This window comes from Phyllostomus discolor, chromosome 9, assembly GCF_004126475.2.
Source record: "Phyllostomus discolor isolate MPI-MPIP mPhyDis1 chromosome 9, mPhyDis1.pri.v3, whole genome shotgun sequence".
In the NCBI taxonomy this organism is placed as follows: domain Eukaryota; kingdom Metazoa; phylum Chordata; class Mammalia; order Chiroptera; family Phyllostomidae; genus Phyllostomus; species Phyllostomus discolor.
Window position 1 is genome coordinate 94,687,615 of NC_040911.2, and position 19,041 is coordinate 94,706,655.

Here is a 19,041-nt window from a genome sequence, read left to right on the forward strand (position 1 = left end):
GTGGGGGCGGGCACTGTTGGGGGGCGGAAGGAGCCGCAGGAATGGCGGCGGCCCAGCCGCTCGTTCTGTTGGTGCTTCTGCTGCTGTGGCCGGGCGGCTGGGGCCATGCAGAGGCCCCACGCGACAGCCTGCGGGAGGAGCTCGTCATCACCCCGCTGCCTTCTGGAGATGTAGCAGCCACATTCCAGTTCCGCACGCGCTGGGATTCGGAACTGCAGCGGGAAGAAGGTGAGAAAACGAGACTGGCCGGAGATTGATATCTGTGGCACCTGCTGGAAGTGGGTGGAGTCAAGCTTGGGGGCGGGGCCTAGTCCCTGGGTGGGGTCCTGGCCTGTGGGCGTGAACCTGGCAAAGTGGGTCCCCGGGGGAAGGATGGGTTATTGGGGAACCCCATTATACCGTTGTTGAAACTAAGGTTTGGAGAGGGGCAGCGACTCCTAGTCTAGTTCCTTCCGCAGCTCCAGGCTGCCACTCTACACCTTTAATTAGCGCTCTGTCCACAACACTGATGATGTTGTCGTTGACGGTTACCATTTATGCTGGGTGCATAGTGCTAAGTTCTGTGAAAGATTGCTAGGAAGAAATTACAGGTGTAGAGAGGTAAAAGCAGTTGTTCAAAATCACATCTCTGGTAAGTAAATGACAGTCTGGTCTGGAATTCAGATCTCTCCGATCCCGGAGTCTGAGGTCTGCTGTTTCTTAGGGGTGGCTGAGAAGCCCCCTTCCAAGGATCATCCCTCACCTGCTTTGCCTTCTCCAGTTTCTCATTATAGGCTCTTCCCCAAAGCCCTGGGGCAGTTGATCTCCAAGTATTCTCTCCGGGAGCTGCACCTGTCACTCACACAAGGCTTTTGGAGAACTCGATACTGGGGGCCACCCTTCCTGCAGGCCCCCTCTGGTGCAGAGCTCTGGGTCTGGTTCCAAGACACCGTCACTGAGTGAGTGCCCACCTTGAGGCCTGTTGCAGGCCATGAAGGGAATGTGGCAGGGGAGGTGTTGTCATCTTGCCACTGCCCTTGGGGGCAGCAGTTGCTGTAGGCAGTAATTCCATGGGGGTAAAGCAGCCTTGGAAGGAAGCAATGAGGTGACTACTGAGTGGCGTGCTTTATTTTGCTGAATATACTTCTTTCCTCTACTACTTCCAGACCTGAGGCAACACATGCGTATCTCTGCAGAGGCGGATAACAAATGATTGAAGCTTATGTGGATTGTAAGGCCAAACAAAACACGGGTGTGCTAGAATTGGCCTATAAGATGCCAGACCTCCATATTAAAGGAGTTGCTTTTGTTTGGGAGGGATGAGGCTAGGTACTGCTGTTGCACCACAATTTCTTCTTAAATCCACTATGGGAAATCAATAGCACAAGTATGAATTTTTTAAAAAATTAGGGCACTAGTCCTGGCTGCTGTGGCTCAGTGGATTGAGTGCCAGCCTACGAACCAAAGGGTCACTGGTTCAATTCCCAGTCCAGGCACGTGCCTGGGGTGTGGGCCAGGTCCCCAGTAGGGGGCGCAGGAGAGGCAACCACACATTATTGTTTCTCTCCCTCTCTTTCTACCTCCCTTCCCCTCTCTCTAAAAATAAATACCTAAAATCTTTTTTAAAAAGTTAGGACAATAATAGGGAGTGGTGGGGACTGTGGCAGGCTAGAGAGCTTGAGAGGACAGCTGCCAGTCATCCCCTATGGACTGTTGCTATGGGAACAAAGGCCCACTGTTATAAGACACTCTCATTTTTAAAGAGATATTAGGTATCTGGATTTCAGTGTGAAAGTTGGCAAATTTAAATACCAGCAAGGAATTTAAAAATGTAAGACACGCCGAGTGGGTCACTGTAGTGCACGCCAGATGAAACCTGTTCTGGCTTGGGCAGAGTGTCAGGCCACAAGCGTGCAGTCTTCATTTGAGGCTTAAGACTTGGAACAGCTGAAAAGCTCTGAACAGAGGATTATCGAAACACCCCGGGACAGCACTTAGGTGATATCAAGCGGGGAGCCAGCAGTGACCCCACACACTCGCCAAGGCTCTGCCTGAACTCGGGCCCCTTGCCTCCTTCCCCGTCTGCTCTGCCATCACGGCGCCCCCTCGGCTTGTAACTGCCGCTGCTATGGAGCCGATGTTTAGGTTTCTGGTTTTATGCTGTCTATGGTTAATATAGAGATCAAATCTGTTTCGATATTTCTCTAATGAAAAAAAAACTCCTAATTTAATTTGATGGGGTTTTTTTCTTTATCCTGGAATGCTTGTTTTCTCTCGTTCACGGAGTCTGTTTAGATGTAAGACTCCCACTCCGAAGCTAGAACCAGGACTCACCTCCCTGCCCCGGGTGTTCACAGGGAAGTGTGTTCTTTCGCCCAGCTGGGCACAGCTCAGAGCGGATCAGCGACCGTTGTCAGGTGCGGGGCACTTTACGTGGTGTTGTGAGACACACAAAGGAGGCTCAGACTTGCTCTCTGTCCTCGGGTTCCTGTAAGCCTGGTTGAGGAGAAACGATGCTTAGGACGAGGTGCTGCCACCACCCACCATGTCCCAGGAGGGACTTAGGGAGAGGCTCAGGTGGTCAGACCCACAGCAGTGCAGGTGGAGGCTGTGGTTGAGGAGGGCAGAAAGGCTTCCTGGAGGAGGGAGCCTCCTTGAAGGTGAGCAGAGAGTAGGGCATTCCCAGGCAGGAGGGGCCACGGAGCAAAGACCTGTGTGGCTGCAGCGCGTGAGGAGGAAGGGGCTGAGCGGGGCCGTGGTGGTGCTCCAGCTCCACCCAGTAGCCAGTCTGAAGCTGTGGCAGCCCGTGCAGACTTGGAGAAGGAAGTGGAGGCAGCCCGGGACAGTGAGTGGGTTTGTGTCTCCATCCAGTGTGGACAGATCTTGGAAGGAGCTCAGCAACGTCCTCTCGGGGATCTTCTGCGCCTCTCTCAACTTCATCGACTCCACCAACACGGTCACTCCCACTGCCTCCTTCAAACCCCTGGGGCTGACCAATGGTGAGAAGCCCCTGCGGCCCTTCCCTTCTTCCTGTTACTGTTTGCCCAAACCTTTGCCTCCTTTCCCCTCAGCTTCCTCTTTCCTCAGTGGGGCCAGATCATGGCTCCCCTGGGGGTGGGGGCCCCAGAAGAAGGCTTCCTGAGACCGGGGTGTCTCTGCATTGCCTTCTCCCAAGAGGAGGAGCGGGTCCCACTCTCAGCAGGGCTGTTAGGGTGGTGGCTCTAGAGGGGTGTGTGGGGAGGAGGAGGGGCCACCCCATAACTAGCGTGTGGGTCCTGAGGAGTGGGGTCCGAGGCTCAGCGCCGACAGACCCCTGTCCCCCTCAGGCACCGATCACTACTTCCTGCGCTACGCCGTGCTGCCGCGGGAAGTGGTCTGCACCGAGAACCTCACCCCGTGGAAGAAGCTCCTGCCCTGCAGTTCCAAGGTGAGGCCAGAGCGGTCTCAAGAGAGGGTGGGGTTGGCAGATGCCCTTTCGTTGCCAGGCAGCCAGGTGTGTTTACAGATAACCTCTGCCACGTGCCCAGGTGCCCTGGGCCCTGACCTTTGATTTCTTCCTGCCTCCTCCAGGCAGGCCTCTCCATGCTGCTGAAGGCCGACCGCCTGTTCCACACCAGCTACCACTCCCAGGCAGTGCACATCCGCCCTGTTTGCAGAGTGAGTCATCGGGAAAGGGGGCGGGTGCCATCCGGAGGCTCTGAGAGAAAGTGCAGGGGAAGCACGTGGCCCAGGGTCTGGGGGAGGGCTGAGCCCGTAGTAAGTGGTAGGTAGCAAGTGGATAGCGTGATGATTTCTCGGGGCATTGGCCACGCACCAAGGAAAGCGAGTGGTTGCCTGGCGAGCATTCAATAAATCTTTGTCATGGAGCGTAGCGATTCAAAATAGCTACGAGGTGCGCCCGCCAGCGCAGTTACTCGCCAGCTGGCATGACCTTGAGCGAATCCTTTTGTTTCCCTGAGCCTGGTTTCCCCATCTGTCCGATGAGTAATGGTAGTAGTAGTTCTGTGGCTGCCGGCGACGGTTCAGCCGACGGATGCAAGTGAAGCTGCTTGCACAGGGTCAGGTGCTCAGCAGTGAGCGGTAGCAAACGGGCAGGTGGGAAGACGCATTGTAGACAAGGGACCGAGTCACGGTGGGAGTCCCTGAGGCTCTGTGGCTGGAGCGATAGGTCCTCACTGCCATTGTCTGATCCTCGTGGTAGAATGCTCGCTGTACCAGCGTCTCCTGGGAGCTGAGGCAGACCCTTTCCGTTGTGTTCGACGCCTTCGTCACGGGGCAAGGGAAGAAAGGTGAGCCCCCGTGGCAGCTCATCTCTGCCCGCCCACCCGTCGCCAGCCCCGCCCCGTGTGTGCGGACGGGCCTGGTCCCAGCCCCCGCTCAACCCCGCTGTCTGCCCCTCAGACTGGTCCCTCTTCCGGATGTTCTCCCGAACCCTCACGGAGCCCTGCCCCCTGGCTTCAGAGAGCCGAGTCTACGTGGACGTCACCGGCTACAGCCAGGTACCCCGGCCTCCAGCCGCACACACCGCCCCCCGCCAAGGCCAGCCTGCCCCTCTGCTCACCTCTCAGCCCTGCCCTTGTGTCCCCAGGACAATGAGACTTTGGAGGTGAGCCCGCCCCCCCTCACCACACACCGGGACGTCATCCTGGGCACTCAGAGGACCTATGCTGTCTACGACTTGTTCGACAAGGCTGTGATCAACAGCTCCCGCAACCTCAACCTCCAGCTCAAGTGGAAGAGACCCCCGGACAATGGTGCGTGAGGGTGGGCCGCCGAGGGCTGAGATGGGGTCCCCTGGGGAGGACTCACCATCCTGCCTTCCCGCCCCGAGAGAGCAGCCTGACGTCCAGGCCCAGGTCTCCCGAGTCAGCCCCCGGGTTCCAGCTCCGTTTCTTTAAAGCTCTCTGGCTGTGGGCAGGCTCCTGACCTCGCCGGGTGAGGTCATCAGTTTAAAATACGGAGTTTGTTTATGTATTCATGTAGTCAACAAATCTTTTCTGAAGACAGAAGACACCCTGCATGTGAGAATCGTAAGACATCGGACGATTTTAATGACATCCGTGCTCAGTGCTACCAGGGGGAAATGCAGAATATCACGAGAGCACCTGGTGTGGGTTGCAAGGGGCACAGAGCTCGGCGTGTATCAGTCCTTAGGAAATAACAGTAGTTCTGTTGTTGCCGTTAGCTGGGGGTCAGGGCATGATTCCAGAATGCGAGTTTCCCAGTTGTGATGGAACAGCTCTCCCCCGCCGCCTCCCTGGCTGTGAGACTCTGAATGGGGCTGGGGCGTGGGGGCGGGGAGAGACGCTCCCCTTTGGGCACTGGTAACCGCTGGCGTCGTCTGGTCTGCGCAGAGGCCCCGCCAGCGCCCTTCCTGCACGCGCAGCGGTACGTGAGCGGCTACGGGCTGCAGAGCGGGGAGCTGAGCACGCTGCTGCACAACACCCACCCGTACCGGGCCTTCCCCGTGCTGCTGCTGGACACCGTGCCCTGGTTCCTGCGGCTGTACGTGCACACCCTCAGCATCACCTCCAAGGGCAAGGAGAACAAACCAAGTGAGGGCCGAGTCCCCCCACCCCTACTCCCCCGCTCTCTCCCCAGAGTCCCCACACACCCCCTTCTCCGGGTAGTTCCCGGAGCCTGTAACCCGGAAAACCGCACGGGCAGAGGGAGTTTGGGATAGTTGGGCAAGCGGGAAGGGCGGCCCCACCAGTGCCCACCCTGGGGTGATGGACGGAGCAGAAATAACGCGCACACACACGGTGCTGGTGATTCTCCGTAAGACCTCAGGGGGGCAGCAGTTCCCTTCCCTCCCACCGGCCCCTTCCCAGGCGCTCCGGGCAGTCTTTCCCCATGAGTCACCGGCCTTTCCCCTGCAGGGACGGTTGGCCGGAACAGCGGGGGCCTGGGGACAAGGAAGGTTGCGGATCTGGAGATGGCTTTGCTGCCCTGGGAGGGAGGGCGCGTCGTTTTTAAATTTTACATTTATTTTCTATCATTTCTCTGTAGCGGAGTTACTCTGTCCTGATTGCTTTCCATCAGGTGCCAGGCACAGCACTGTAAAGAAGGCACTCGTTTCTCTCCGCAGAGGAGAGAGACTGATGCCGCGGAAAGGGCTCCTTGGGAGAGGCTGTGGCACAGTCCACACGGCCAGGCCTGCCGTCCCCTTTGGTCGCTCTGTCGTTTCCGTATTTTCAAGGCCGTGGTTAATAGTTTTACTTACCTTCGGCACCACCGCTTGCACCACCTTCCAAAGATCGGCTTCAGACGTTCTGCCTGTGTGTTTCATAGGGCTTGTTTTGACCTTTTGCTCTGGAAAACTTCAGACACGCACCCAAATGGAATAGCAGCACCCACCCCCCTGTCCCCACGGGCAGCTTCCTCTTTCTTGTTTCATCCCTCCCCCCCTCTTTTTTTGTTTGATTCTTTTTCTCCTGGAGTATCATGAAACGAGTCCTACCATCACGCCAGTTCGCCGTTAAATGCGGTTCTTCAGTGTATGTCTCCGGCGGACACAGGACTTAAAACACACGGGGCCTGTCATTCCCGTCCCTGTTTCCCCCGACGGTCTTGAGAGTAGCTGTTTGCGATTCCTTCACTTGAGTCGGGATGCAGAGCCCTCCCGCTGCATTTGCTTGATGTGCTCTTCAGTTTCTCTTTTTTGTTTTTTAATCAATAGAGCCTTTTTTAAAAGAGCAATTTGAGGTTACAGAAAAAGGGAGCAGAAAGTACAGCAGTTCCCACTCACGCCCTCGGCCCCCCCACCCCCGCCGGCTTCCCCTGCTGTTCACCTCTTGCACTGGGGTGGCCCTCCTGAGTCTCTTCAAATCTGCGGCGGTTCCCATTCTTTTTAAAATTTTTTTAATTGTATTTGTTGGGCAGAGCGGGCCATCTGTTGGGCAGAGCGGGCCATCTGTTGGGCAGAGCGGGCCATCTGTTGAATGGAACGTGCTCTGTGCTGGGTTTGTCCTCGTGTCGGTGTGGAACGTGCCCCTCTGTCGCCCACATTTCCGGGGTGCTAGTTGTCAGTGTGAGAGGCCGGATTAGACTTGGTCCTCTGTGTTTGGCAGGAAAACGTCCGGGGCGGCCGTGTGAACCGCCCAGCGGTTCCAGCCGCCCAGTTTCCGTGCTGTAAAGACGTAGTTGTGCTGCCCTGGGAGCATAACGTTCCTTTTTTGAGACCCTACTCCCTTTCCTGTGCCTGCCTGCTCCTCTGACCCGGAGCCCATCTCCGGGCGCCAGACCCAGGCCTCGGGGCCTCAGTGGGGTGGGCGGACCGGGGGGTGCAGGGCGTCTGACCCCAGGAGGGGGGTGTGGTGACGCTTGGGCCCTGCCCGTCTCCAGGTTACATCCACTACCAGCCGGCCCAGGACCGGCTGCAGCCCCACCTCCTGGAGATGCTCATTCAGCTGCCGGCCAACTCGGTCACCAAGGTCTCCATCCAGTTTGAGCGGGCGCTGCTCAAGTGGACCGAGTACACCCCGGACCCCAACCACGGCTTCTATGTCAGGTAGGTTCACGCCCCTCGAGCTGCCCCCACCCCCCGACCCACCGTCTCTTCCCCCAGCCAGGGCAGGGTGCCAGGGAGAAACACGCCTCACGGAACGCCCGCCCGTGTCCCCGCAGCCCGTCCGTCGTCAGCGCCCTCGTGCCCAGCCTGGTGGCAGCCAAGCCCGTGGACTGGGAAGAGAGTCCCCTCTTCAACAGCCTGTGAGTGCGACGTCGGCTGCCGGTTCGGGGAGCACCAGCGCGGCTGATCTGGGTCCCACGGGCGGGCTGGGGCTCCGTGCGGCTGCCCCAGGGCCTCGTGGGGGTTGGTGTAACTGAGTCCTAATGAAGGTCCCGGTGGTCTGCAGTGTTCGTGCAGACTTTATAAAGTGACTCGGGCATCTGGAAGAATAAGTAGGTGAGAAGAGCAGATTCAAAGCCTGCAGTGACTCACCGACGATGACTTTGTTGAGCACTTACCAGGTGCCAGGCACTTCGGAGGAGGCTGGCCGCCCAGCGGGGAACAAGCAGACGTGCCCCTGCCTGGCAAACGCTGACAGTCCAGAGGGGAGCGTCTGTGCTGGAGCGCGGAGGGCCGAGGCGGGGCTGGGAGTAATCTGGTGGGAGACCCAGGAGGGCTTCCCTGAGGAGGCGGCCTTTAGGCAGAGACCAGGAGGCTGAGGAAGGGGCAGCCGAGCACAGGCAGGGCCCCTTCCCTCGCCCTCAGCGGGAGGCAGCTGTCCGTCAGCGTCCCGGGTCGGGCCTTCCTCTGTCTTCTGTCGGAAAGGTTTGGAAAGCCTTACCATCAGACACTGGCCCAGTGTGGCCGGCCCCAGGGGTACGGGGGTCGGGGGGTGAGAGGGCAGGAGCAGGGGGCCCGCCTCACCGCTCCCTCCTGACCCGCAGGTTCCCAGTCTCCGATGGTTCCAGCTACTTCGTGCGGCTCTACACGGAGCCGCTGCTGGTGAACCTGCCGACGCCGGACTTCAGCATGCCCTACAACGTCATCTGCCTCACGTGCACCGTGGTGGCCGTGTGCTACGGCTCCTTCTACAACCTCCTCACCCGCACCTTCCACGTCGAGGAGCCCAAGAAGGGCGGCCTGGCCAGGAAGCTGGCTAACCTCATCCGGCGTGTGCGCGGCGTCCCGCCGCTCTGAGACCTGACCTCTGCGCCGCCAGGGCTGCTGTTTCTCTCTGGGAAGGGGTGCTGGTGACCCCCAGGACTGTGTCTGCCGCTTGCTCTCCCCGGAGTTGGACCGAACTGCCCTGGGGCCGGGCCAGGGCCAGAGCTGCCCCATGCAGCACCGTGGCCAAGAGCCAGATGTGGCGTTTGAGTTCAAGTTCATTTAAATTAAGAACTCACCTCCTCAGCTGTGCCAGCCCCGTTTCCAGTGCTCGGTCACCGGAAGTGAGGCGGCTGCTGCGTTGGACAGGGCGGTCAGACGTTTCCGGCGCTGCAGAAAGCCCCACTGAGTGGCACTGGCCCCGGTAACGGGCGTGCGGAGAGCTGCTGTCGTCACTGTGTGGCGGGGGGGGGGGGCGGGTTGCTGGCTGTGGAATAAAGTGTGGCTGTTTCGTTGGTTCTTTGCCTCCTGTGTCCTTGAAGCCTGGGAGAGCTGGGTACGAGGGCTCACTTGCTGAGTACCTGAACAGGGACTCCTGCCCCTGAAACACACTGACCTCCCTTATCTCCTCCCTCCTCAGCCAGTCTGCTTACCCCTCCACCCCCTGGCCTCATGTGACAGTAATTCCCAGAACTCCCTGGGTCTGGCTGGGGTGTTTATGTAAGCACGTCCATGACCATGAAAATGAGCCATCCTCTGCTTTCGTTAGGGGCCCTGAGAACCGGTCCCCAGTCATCATGGGTCCACACATGGCCTTTTTTCGGTATTGTTCCCACACATATGCATGTGTTTCCATGCAGTAAGCCCCCGTGAACCTGCTGTCCCATGGGAAAACTAGCCCCCGGACAGCAACGGATCTGATCATAATGGCTATTGTGTGGAGACGAGACTGCAGGGGCAGAATGGACACCAGGACGCCGGGAAGGCGATAAGGAGGTGATGGAGTCATCTAGAAGAGGGGGCTGGGGGGTCGCAGTGCAGGTGGTGAGAAGCTGATGGACATAGGGACCCTCAGGGCCGACTTTTGGACTGAGCGTGTGTGGTGGAGCCTGTGCACGCATCTGTTCGTGGTTAACTCACTGACTGTTCACTCGGAGCTCAAAATATGTCCAGTCCTTTGCAGAACGTGCACTTGACATGGTCGCTGTCCTGCTCACAACCGGGAGAGAAACACAAACTAAAACGCGTCGGAATAAGTGCTGTGATTCAGTGAACTCAGGGGAGGCTTGATTCGTTTTTCTGGGAGAAGAAAAGGATGGTTACTTCTGACCTGGCGCGTGGCAGGTGCTCAGTTCTGTCTCTGTCTCTGTCTCTCATGCACAATGTCATCACGTTATTTATTAGTGGCATTCCACACAATTGCTACTTTAAAATAGTCACATATCTTACCAATTTTAACTTGCTTTTGTCTTAATTAAAATAAGAACAATGGAAGTTGCATCTCGATGTGAGCTACCGATTACACACTTTATTGTATGTGTTATTTTTACTTTAAATACTTTTAATGCTCCTATTTTTAAAACTGTACAGGCATCAGGAAATAGGAACTATTGTAAATGCCAGTCAGAAGCTATCTTCAATCTTCCAGAGCTCCGATCTCTTACGTGGCGGTTCAGAGCACGCAAGGAAGTGAGGAGACAGGGAAAAACTTGACCTTCGTCTCTCTGTTCACTCCCACCTGCAGCTCAGGGCAAGTGGGGGCTCCTCGGCACCTTCTTCCTGCTGTGACCTCACATGACCTAGATGAGCCCCTGGCCAGGCAGAGGGGACATCAGGACATCCCGGGGGTGCGGGGTTGAGAAGCACACAAGAAGGACACCAGCGACACCACCAAGGGCCTCGTCTGGCAACCCGGGCGCTGGCTCCCTGTTTCGCCTTGGGCACTGGGTTCCCTTTTGATGAGGGGAAGGGGTTGGACCACACGGAGCACCAGAGGGGATCCTAATGGAGGAGGAGGGAGTGGTGGTCAGGGCAGGCCCCCGTCTGGTGTCCAGAAAATCATGGAACAACGGAACACTGCTGAGTCCTAGCGAGGAAGGGAGTTCTGGCGCACGCTACAACACGGGCACACCGCGAGGACATCACGCTGGGTGAAATCAGCCAGGCCAAAAGGACACATACTGGGTGACTGCACTTGACCCCCAGAGCCGTCAAATCCGTGGACACAGGAGAAACGGGTTGCTGGGAGCTGGGGCGTGGTGCGGGGTGGGGAATGGGGGTTCGTTTTAAGGGTGGGGAGTGTCAGTTCAAGGAGATGAAAAGGTTCTGGAGGCGGGTGGGGTGATGGTAGCACATCGGTGTGAATGCACCCAATGAGCAAATTGAACCCTTACAAGTAATAAAAAAAGGTCAATGTCATATTGTAAATATTTCATCACACTGCAAGGAAGTAAAACCCTTGTTTTTCCAGGATCGCCCTGGGCAGGAGGGAGGCATGCCCTGGCTGACCAGGGTCCCTGAGTGGCTCCCCCTGCCCCACCCCCCAGGACATGGTTGCTGCTGGACAAGAGGAGGCTTCCAGCTAGAATCCAGTCCCGGGCTCGACCAGCGGGCGGGGGCTGGGGACGGACACACAAGGTCCCCAAATGTCCACTCAACCTGGCTTCCACGAGGACCCCCTGATGACAGGGGAAACTGTGTCCTGTGTCCCCATCTCTAATGTGGGGGCACACACAGGACAGGGCGCGCCCGAAGGAGGTAGGGGCCGAGGGGTGAAGCGGGTGTGGTCACCACGAGAGCTGTGGAGGCTGTGAGCAAGTTTGGAGACAGGCCCAGGGCCCTTGGAGGAAGTCTTCGGGCCGTACCATCTTTATTGTTTTGAAGTTAAATGTATGGGGGGGACATTGTTTAATAGGGTTACATAGGTCTCACGTGAACAATTCTATGACACACCCCCTGTGTGTTATTGCATTGCGTGCCCACCACCCAAAGTCCAATCTCCTTCTGCCACCATATATTTGACCCCCGCCACCCTTTACTACCCCCCAGCCCCCTCCCTCTGGGGGCCGCCATGCTGCTGTCTGTGTCTATGAGTTTGTGTTTGTTTTTCTGGTTGGTTCATCGGCTGCTTGCAGTTTCATACCCTGCATGTGAGTGAAACCATATTGTTCTTAACTTTTTCTGTCTGAGTTACTTCGCTTAGCACGATGTTCTCAAGATCCACCCGTGTTGCTGCAAATGGCTGCATTTTGTCTTCTCTTATGGCTGAGTCGTCTATGTGTCATTGTCCATATGTACCACATGCCTGCAACATGCACGTGCCAAGACACGGAAACAACAGAAGTGTCCTCTGACAGATGACTGGGTGAAGAAGACGGGGAGCATCTCAAGTCAGGGCTGACACCTTCCTAGAGGGCTCCAGGAGGGTTCGGACGCTGCAGTGTCGTCAGAGCCGTCTCTCCGTCAAGGCCCAGGAAGGCGCAGGAACCACTGAAGCGTCTCCTCACCTTTTTCTCTGTACAGGAGATGGCAATCAGCTTCCTCCTGGCTGGCCTGTGGGGGGCCTGGAGCCAGAGCCATCAACCTGGACTTCTTACTCAACCCTTTTGACGTCCGCCATCCTGGGGGCCTCGTCTTATCGATGGCCTCCTGCCACGACCGCAGCCACGCTCACGGCCATCCCCTCTGTGCACACGATCATCCCCAGTGCCGTCTTCTGCTCTGCCACAGAGGTGCCGCCACAAATTTAAAATAACCGGCCTTCACCTTATGGTCCACACCAGCGCGTCCAGCACAGCCTTGCTGTCTGCACCTCAGGCACCGTCACGACCACCAAGGTGGCAGGTCCCTGATTCCCACTGCTCCCGTCCTCACTGGCCCCCACGTTAACATCTCCATTGGCATCACTACCAGCCTCCTCCCCAGCACGCCCTTCGCGTGTTCATTGCCCTATCACCTTCCGGACTCGTCCGTTTTCTGTAAAAGAATGCAGCAGGTGGTTTGCAGACCCTCAGACAGACCCCCAGACAGACCCCCAGACAGACCCCATGGTGTCCCCATCATCGGCACTGCCCTGGGAACCCCGTGGGTGAAGCACTCACCTCATTGGACGTAGAGTTGCACGAGTGTGGGTAGACACAGCCCTGCAGGGGCAGCTTGCTATGGGGAGTTGGCCCAGGGCAGGGGGGTTTGGGGCAACTCCTGGGGAGCCCTGACCCCTGAGACTGGCTGCAGGGGTAAGGAAGGACAGGACTGTCACTCATGTGTCCTTCTTATGAACTCATGAGTAGTTTTCCCAAGCGCCTCTCCTCCCCCAGGCACCGTGCCGGGTCTTTGCCACACTGTGCGCTATTTGACCAATCTCGTGGAAAGGGTAGTGCTGTGGCCACTTCACAAATGAAGAAACGGAGGCTCCCAAAGTTCTGGTTATTTCCCCAAGTCATACAACCTACAAGCTCAGGCCTGAGGTTTAAAGCCAGAGGTGATCTCCAGTCTACCCTGAGCAGTGGGAAGAATGTCTTGATCGGTGTATGGCATCCAATGGAGGGCACTTTGAAGGTGATTGACATTTAAACTTGTAAGAATGAATACACAATTTCTTGTAAATAAAACCTGTTTCCTGGGGTCCCTCCTCGTGCATGTTGGGGTCGATAAAATAAAGGAATTCTGTCCTGTCGTAAGGGCTCTTTTTCCTGAGTGGGTGAGACAATGAGAGACAAAGTGAAACAAACACAGAGAGCCGTCAAAGGCTCACAAGAGAGAAATCTGAGAAGGGAATGTTATGTGTAATCCAGCTAATTAAGTTGAATAAACTCCTTTTATTAAAAGATTTTATTTATTTATTTTTAGACAGAAGGGAGGAAGAAAGACAGGGAGAGAAGTACCCAGGTGTGGTTGCCTCTTAAGTGCCCCCTACTGGGGACCTAGCCTGCAACCCAGACATGTGCCCTGACTGGGAATCGAACCCGCGACCCTTTGGTTCCCAGGCTGGTGGCTCAGTCCACTGAGCCACAGCAGCCAGGGCATGTAATTGCAGGTAGTCCTTCACAGGTGCCTGCAGGGAAGGTGTCATCCTTCCATTTTACACGTAGGACACTGAGTCTCATCGAAGGCATGGGGACTGCTGGGTACCTCAGAGGGTGATAATGGCAGCATGAGTTCCTCATCTTCGTGAGGAGGCAGACGTTTCCGAGTAGCTCTGGGAGAGGGGATCCCTGACGGCGGTGGGACAGAACAGAATACCCAGTGCCGCTTACTGCGCATGCACTACGTGGCCAGCATCGCACAGGTATCTCCATCTTGAAACCTCACCCATTTGAAAGACAAAAAAAAAAAAGCTGAAGCTCAGAGACTTAATTTCGTCTCCAAGGTCAAAATAACCAGTAATGGCAGGAGTCAGGGTTCAAATGCAAGACCCTTTGACTCCAAAGACGGTCCTCTGAAACAGGTTTGAAAGCTGTGCCCCCAAAGACCCCGGGGACCACAAAAGGGAACTTGGGTGCTTCAAATAGGGAAGCTCTGCTTTTCATGTTGTGTGGTTTTTTTTTCAGAGACAATGTGGAATAAAATTTCGTGCAAAGATTTGGTTTGTATAATATTTCTATCATAAAGTCCTGAACTGCAAGTTGGGGGGTGGAGGGGGCGGTGGGGAGGTAGCGAGGGCTGAGAAAAGGACATTGCATTTGGAAATGAGAAGCCTGGTGGTGTCCTGGGTATGGGTGGTTAGATCCCACTGGCTCCTAGCAACAGAAACTTATTGTGGCTATTCCAAGCAGAGAAGGGCTTTGCGAGAGTGGTGTGGGCATGTCATGGGCATCTAGTGTCCCTTCATAATAGTAGCCTTCAGTGTGTCCCTGTTGGATTCTTCATCTTGCAACCAGTAGAACCAGGGGGAAGCTGACAGAATCCAGCTTGGGAGTAGATGGTACAGCAAGCAAGACTGAGGTGTCCCCAGGGCCCCCCGAATGAGCACCATACACGTTCGGGTCTTCAGTTGTTCACGGCTCGAGGTGAAAATTCTGCAGAGAGCCCCTCTTTGTCTGGTGGTAGGGCAGGCCCCCCTTTTTTAATCAGCAGGCCCCCCTGACTCACCTGTCCTGGGTAGAGGGAGAGTCATTCCCCCAAAGCAAAATCAGGGTACCCGTTATCAGGAAAAGAACAAATGAATGCTAGGTAACAGAACGACAAAATAGACGCTACACGCAGAGAGTTTTCTGTCCAAGTGAAGGGAGCTGGGGTGGGTCCAATGGTCCAAGAGCTTAAGGCCCCATTGTGTGTTAAAGACGCTCTGTTTGTTCCTGGGAATTTTTGAAACCTTCAAGGTTAACTTGTTTATAGTCACCTTAGAGTGGGTGTGCCTACATCTGACTAACATCACCTCCCATTGTAAACCTTTCCTATTCCCTTTCTTTCCTTCCGTCTCTGATAAATATTATTGTATGCTCATAAAGTCAAGTCCAAAGCTTTTGCTGCATCATCTGTGCTAACCTCAGATGTGGGTGTGTGCACAACATTAAAATCGCTGGGACCGTGTGACAAAAAGCTGTTGGCACGTGTCTCCTTCTGGTGTACTGGCTGCGTTTCCTCTACTTAGTAAGTAAGTCACTTTGCAGAGCTGAATTTCAGTTTCTTTAATACGTGAATAATAGTACTAAATTCATAAGAGCGTTAAGTCGACGCTAGCTACCTTACACTGAACACTAACCATGCAACTAGCCCAGAGGTCCCAATTTTAAACGTCCTCCAGGCCAGGCAAGTAGTGTGAATGGACATAGTTATTGTGGGCATGAGGGCACGTGAGACAGTAAGGGAGGGTGGAGATTATAGGAAAGTGGAAATAATTCTGCCCTCATAAAATCAGAGCAGATCTACTTAACTGTAGTTAACGGTATTCAAAGTACGGTAAGGTAGTGATACTTGGCTGTCGGTATGAGCATCACCCAAAAACTGGTTGAAATGCTAGTTCTCAAGACCCACCTGTCAAATTCAAAACAGAGTCTGGAGGCTTTGCCAGAAATAAATGATACCCCCGGGTGGTATAGCTCAGTGGATTGAGCGGCCTGCGAACCAAAAGGTCGCCGGTTTGATTCTCAGTCAGGGCACATGCCTGGGTTGCGGGCCAGGTCCCCAGTAGGGGGCGTAAGAGAGGCAACCACACATTGATGCTTCTCTCTCCCTCTTTCTCCTGTCTAAAAATAAATAAATAAAATCTTTAATATGTATATTCAACTTCTTTAAAAAATAGAAATAAATGATAAAGGTTTATTAAAGAGTCTTAGGGTTTGCAAACTGAAAACAAAATTAGGAAAAGACCCAGAAGTGTTTGAAAGAAGAGAGAAAAGTGAGGAGTTCTTATAGTAAAGGCACAGTCTTGAGAATGATCAGTCCTGCTTTCTTCAATGGATTCAGGATGGTTATCAGATGCCAGGCGGTCTGGAGGATGAGTGACAGGAAGTCTGGTCATGCCCAGTGACCTGGACAATGGCTGTCACGTGGTCTGCATCCATGAGTCCTTCAGGGGGTAATTAGAGGGCTGCCTGGAGGTTTCATATAGATCCAGGCATTGATTGACGCAGGCCTGGAAAGTTCGAAAGTTTAAGTTCCCAAGCTTGTTAAAGCAGAAATAGACCAGTTGCCTCCTATCTCAGCCTACTTGATTTTAGTCATTCAGCAGCTTGACTATAGTGACTACATTTTATTTCTTCCCTCTAGTCCTCACATCCCAGACTTACTGACTCAAAACTCTGGGGGCAGGGATCTCCAAATCTGTGTTTTAGCCAGCACTCCCAGTGTGCTGAGACCCACTTACTGCTATGCAAGACTGCAGGACTGTGTCACCCGATCTTTTATTTGTTCTAAGAGAAGCTAGAAATTTATTTTTCTGGGAAATCCCCCACTTTCAAATCTCAGCAACAAATTCAAATTTTAAAATATACGGTGTGTTCTGACAACAGACATGTTTCAGCCAGGTTTGCAGCCTCCGGTTTATGCTCTTTCCCCCTTTAACCCTTAAAATAATCCTACAACACAGTTATGATGATACCTCTTTTATGGAAGAACATGTCGGTCCCAAAAGTGAAGTGTTGCTCTAAGTCAATAGCCAGGATTTGGACCTGAATGTGTGTGGTTCTAAAGCCCCTGCCTGTTTACCTTTTATGTAGAAGAAGAAATACAGGAGGGTCCCCAGCACAGAGACCAGCTCCACAAAAGTGAAGCATCTTTTACTCGCCAAGGGCTGTCCGCCAATGAAACTATGTTCTCCATCCTCCGCCCCACCCCACGTGGCTGCCTCAGGCTGATCCTCATTCCTGTAAAAGAATGCCTGTCATCAGGGGAGCCCAAGAGGGCCAGGGAGTGGTGAGGCTGGGCAGTTTCCTGGCCCGAGGAGCTGGGCAGGTCCCGGAACAGAGCTGTAGGCAGCAGAACCTACAGCTTTCTGAATATCCAGAGGCCAGCTGGATCCACAGGCTAAAACCGGCCGCTCACCAAAGAGGCTTCTGTGTGCTCTCCTCTGGGTTTCAGCAGCTCCCCCACCTGGCTCCTGCTTCATTGCTGTTGACTTCTCTGAGCTCAGAGTCAACAGTCCGGGCCCCTCCCAAGGAAGGCACGTCTCTGGTTGCCCAGGCTGGGCACGGGAAGTTGGGGGAGGCATTCTCAGCCTTACCCGTCTGTGGGGACAGTGGCTGGAGGTGAGCCCACTCACCTGACGCCCCGAGGTCACTGCCCCAGACCCTCTTATAGCCTTCGGCAGCAAAGAGCTCCTGGGGATAGGGGGAGCAAGAGTTAGAAAATTTTAGTTTAAGGTAAATAGTTATAAGGCTAGTAGGTTAAAGCTATTGTTTCAGGAACTGCAGGTAACACCCATCCTGACTCCTGGGAGAGACAGCCACCTCCGGGAGCACCGCTAAAGATGACCGCCTGGGAACAGGTGGACACATCTGGGCCATTGTGCTCTGGGGAGAGAGAGACAACCGCCAGCTCGCCTGCTTGCCCGGGGACAGCTAACTGCCCAGGGCGAGAAGAGTGCAGTTTTTTAAATCTAATTACCGTGAATTTCAAAACCCCTCACTGCACTTTGTTCTCCGTTATAGAAAGGCTGGCCTGGAAGGAAATGTAAGATGTTCCATTAGGGTGGGAATCCGCGGTCTGCTCAGGACCCGGCCGTCTGAATAAAGGGCCCATAGAGATGCAATCCCCGTCTCTGCTTATTGGGCTTGGTATGTGACCAGCAACACAAACGCCGGCTTTTCCAGGTTCCCTGGGACTTAGAGGATCTCCAAGCGGGAAGGATATCGGAAGGCACTTCTTGTCTAACTCCCTGGGTAACTCAGTCTTGGCATTCGCCAGCCCGGAGTGTAAAACTTGGTGCATACTCCTCAGGGCCCTCAGTAACCGCAGACAGCATCTGCCGGTACATCTGGGTCAGGACTGGGCCCCTGTGCCTACCACGGGGACCCAGCCCTCCACCAGGACACAGCTCTTCCAGGCCAGGGACGCTGCCTTTGCGTTCTCACTGAGATCTGAGACTATTACCATCTGTGTAGCTGACAGAACGACAGCTCGGGGCCAGAAGGGATTCATCCCAAGCCCCACAGCTGCACGGTGGTCAAGGTGGTCATCAGACCCAGACCCTGTTCCCACTGGGGAACCAGTGCCGGAAGGTTCCTTTGATGGCTTCTTTCTGAATCAGGTGTCTTGCCCTCTTGCCCAACAGACCTCAGGTAGTGGGCACCTTGAGAATATTTACGGTGGTGCAGGAAAGACCGGGGCTTGGAGGAGGAGACCCGGATTCAGAACTTGGTCCCCACAGAGTTCCGTGGGAGCTTGCTGGGGAGGGGCCCGAACCGCCGCCCAACGCCCAGGGCATCCATCAAGTCCAGCTGACGGTAATAACAGCTCTCTACTTGCAGGGCTGCTGGGCAGATCCCTGAGACCCGTCAGTCAGCGAGCTCGGAGGGCCACGCGGTCAGCCCTGACAGGTGGCTGGTGTGGAAAAGAGAGGAAGAAACCCACTCCCCAAATTTCTGGAGACCATTAATAGGTGTTTCACCTTTACGGACCTCAGCTTCTTGTGTCAAATGGGTTCATTTATTCATAAGTGCTCTTTTTTTTGTAGGGGTTACTATGTGCTCTACATCCCCACGCCAGACCTTGATCATTAATCCCTAAAGAGGGATTTGTTCTGAACTGGCTGACCCCAAGTCCAACCACTTAATCCCCAGGCTTTCTAGCCCCGCCCTTTCCCCCTCCTCCTCCGATCTGGGTATCGCGGGAGACCCCCGTCTCGGAATGGGAACGTGGAGTCCCGCGGCCCTGCCCTCAGGCCCCAGGAGGGAGGAGGGGAAGGGGAAGTTGACAAGGGTCCGGCTGCGCCAGCCTGGAAGCTGATTAGGTTCCTGGTTCCCACCGGGCCAAGAGTGACACCTGATCCCAGGAGATTGTGAAATGGCAGGAGGTGGCCGCCCGCCCGCCCGTGGTGCACTCTACCCGCGCCGGCTCGGCCCCGCCCC

General features: G+C 55.2%; 1 protein-coding gene across 1 annotated transcript; it reads left to right on the top strand.

Moving 5' to 3' along the window:
- PIGT (phosphatidylinositol glycan anchor biosynthesis class T) lies at positions 1-9,318 on the top strand. Its single transcript, XM_028524690.2, has 12 exons — positions 1-228; positions 761-938; positions 2,851-2,978; positions 3,306-3,406; positions 3,550-3,636; positions 4,181-4,268; positions 4,381-4,478; positions 4,568-4,733; positions 5,334-5,534; positions 7,324-7,489; positions 7,606-7,689; positions 8,374-9,318. The coding sequence occupies exons 1-12, from the start codon at positions 42-44 to the stop codon at positions 8,624-8,626; spliced, it is 1,737 nt and encodes a 578-aa protein (XP_028380491.1). The 5' UTR covers positions 1-41; the 3' UTR covers positions 8,627-9,318.
- The last annotated feature ends 9,723 nt before the right edge of the window (positions 9,319-19,041 follow it).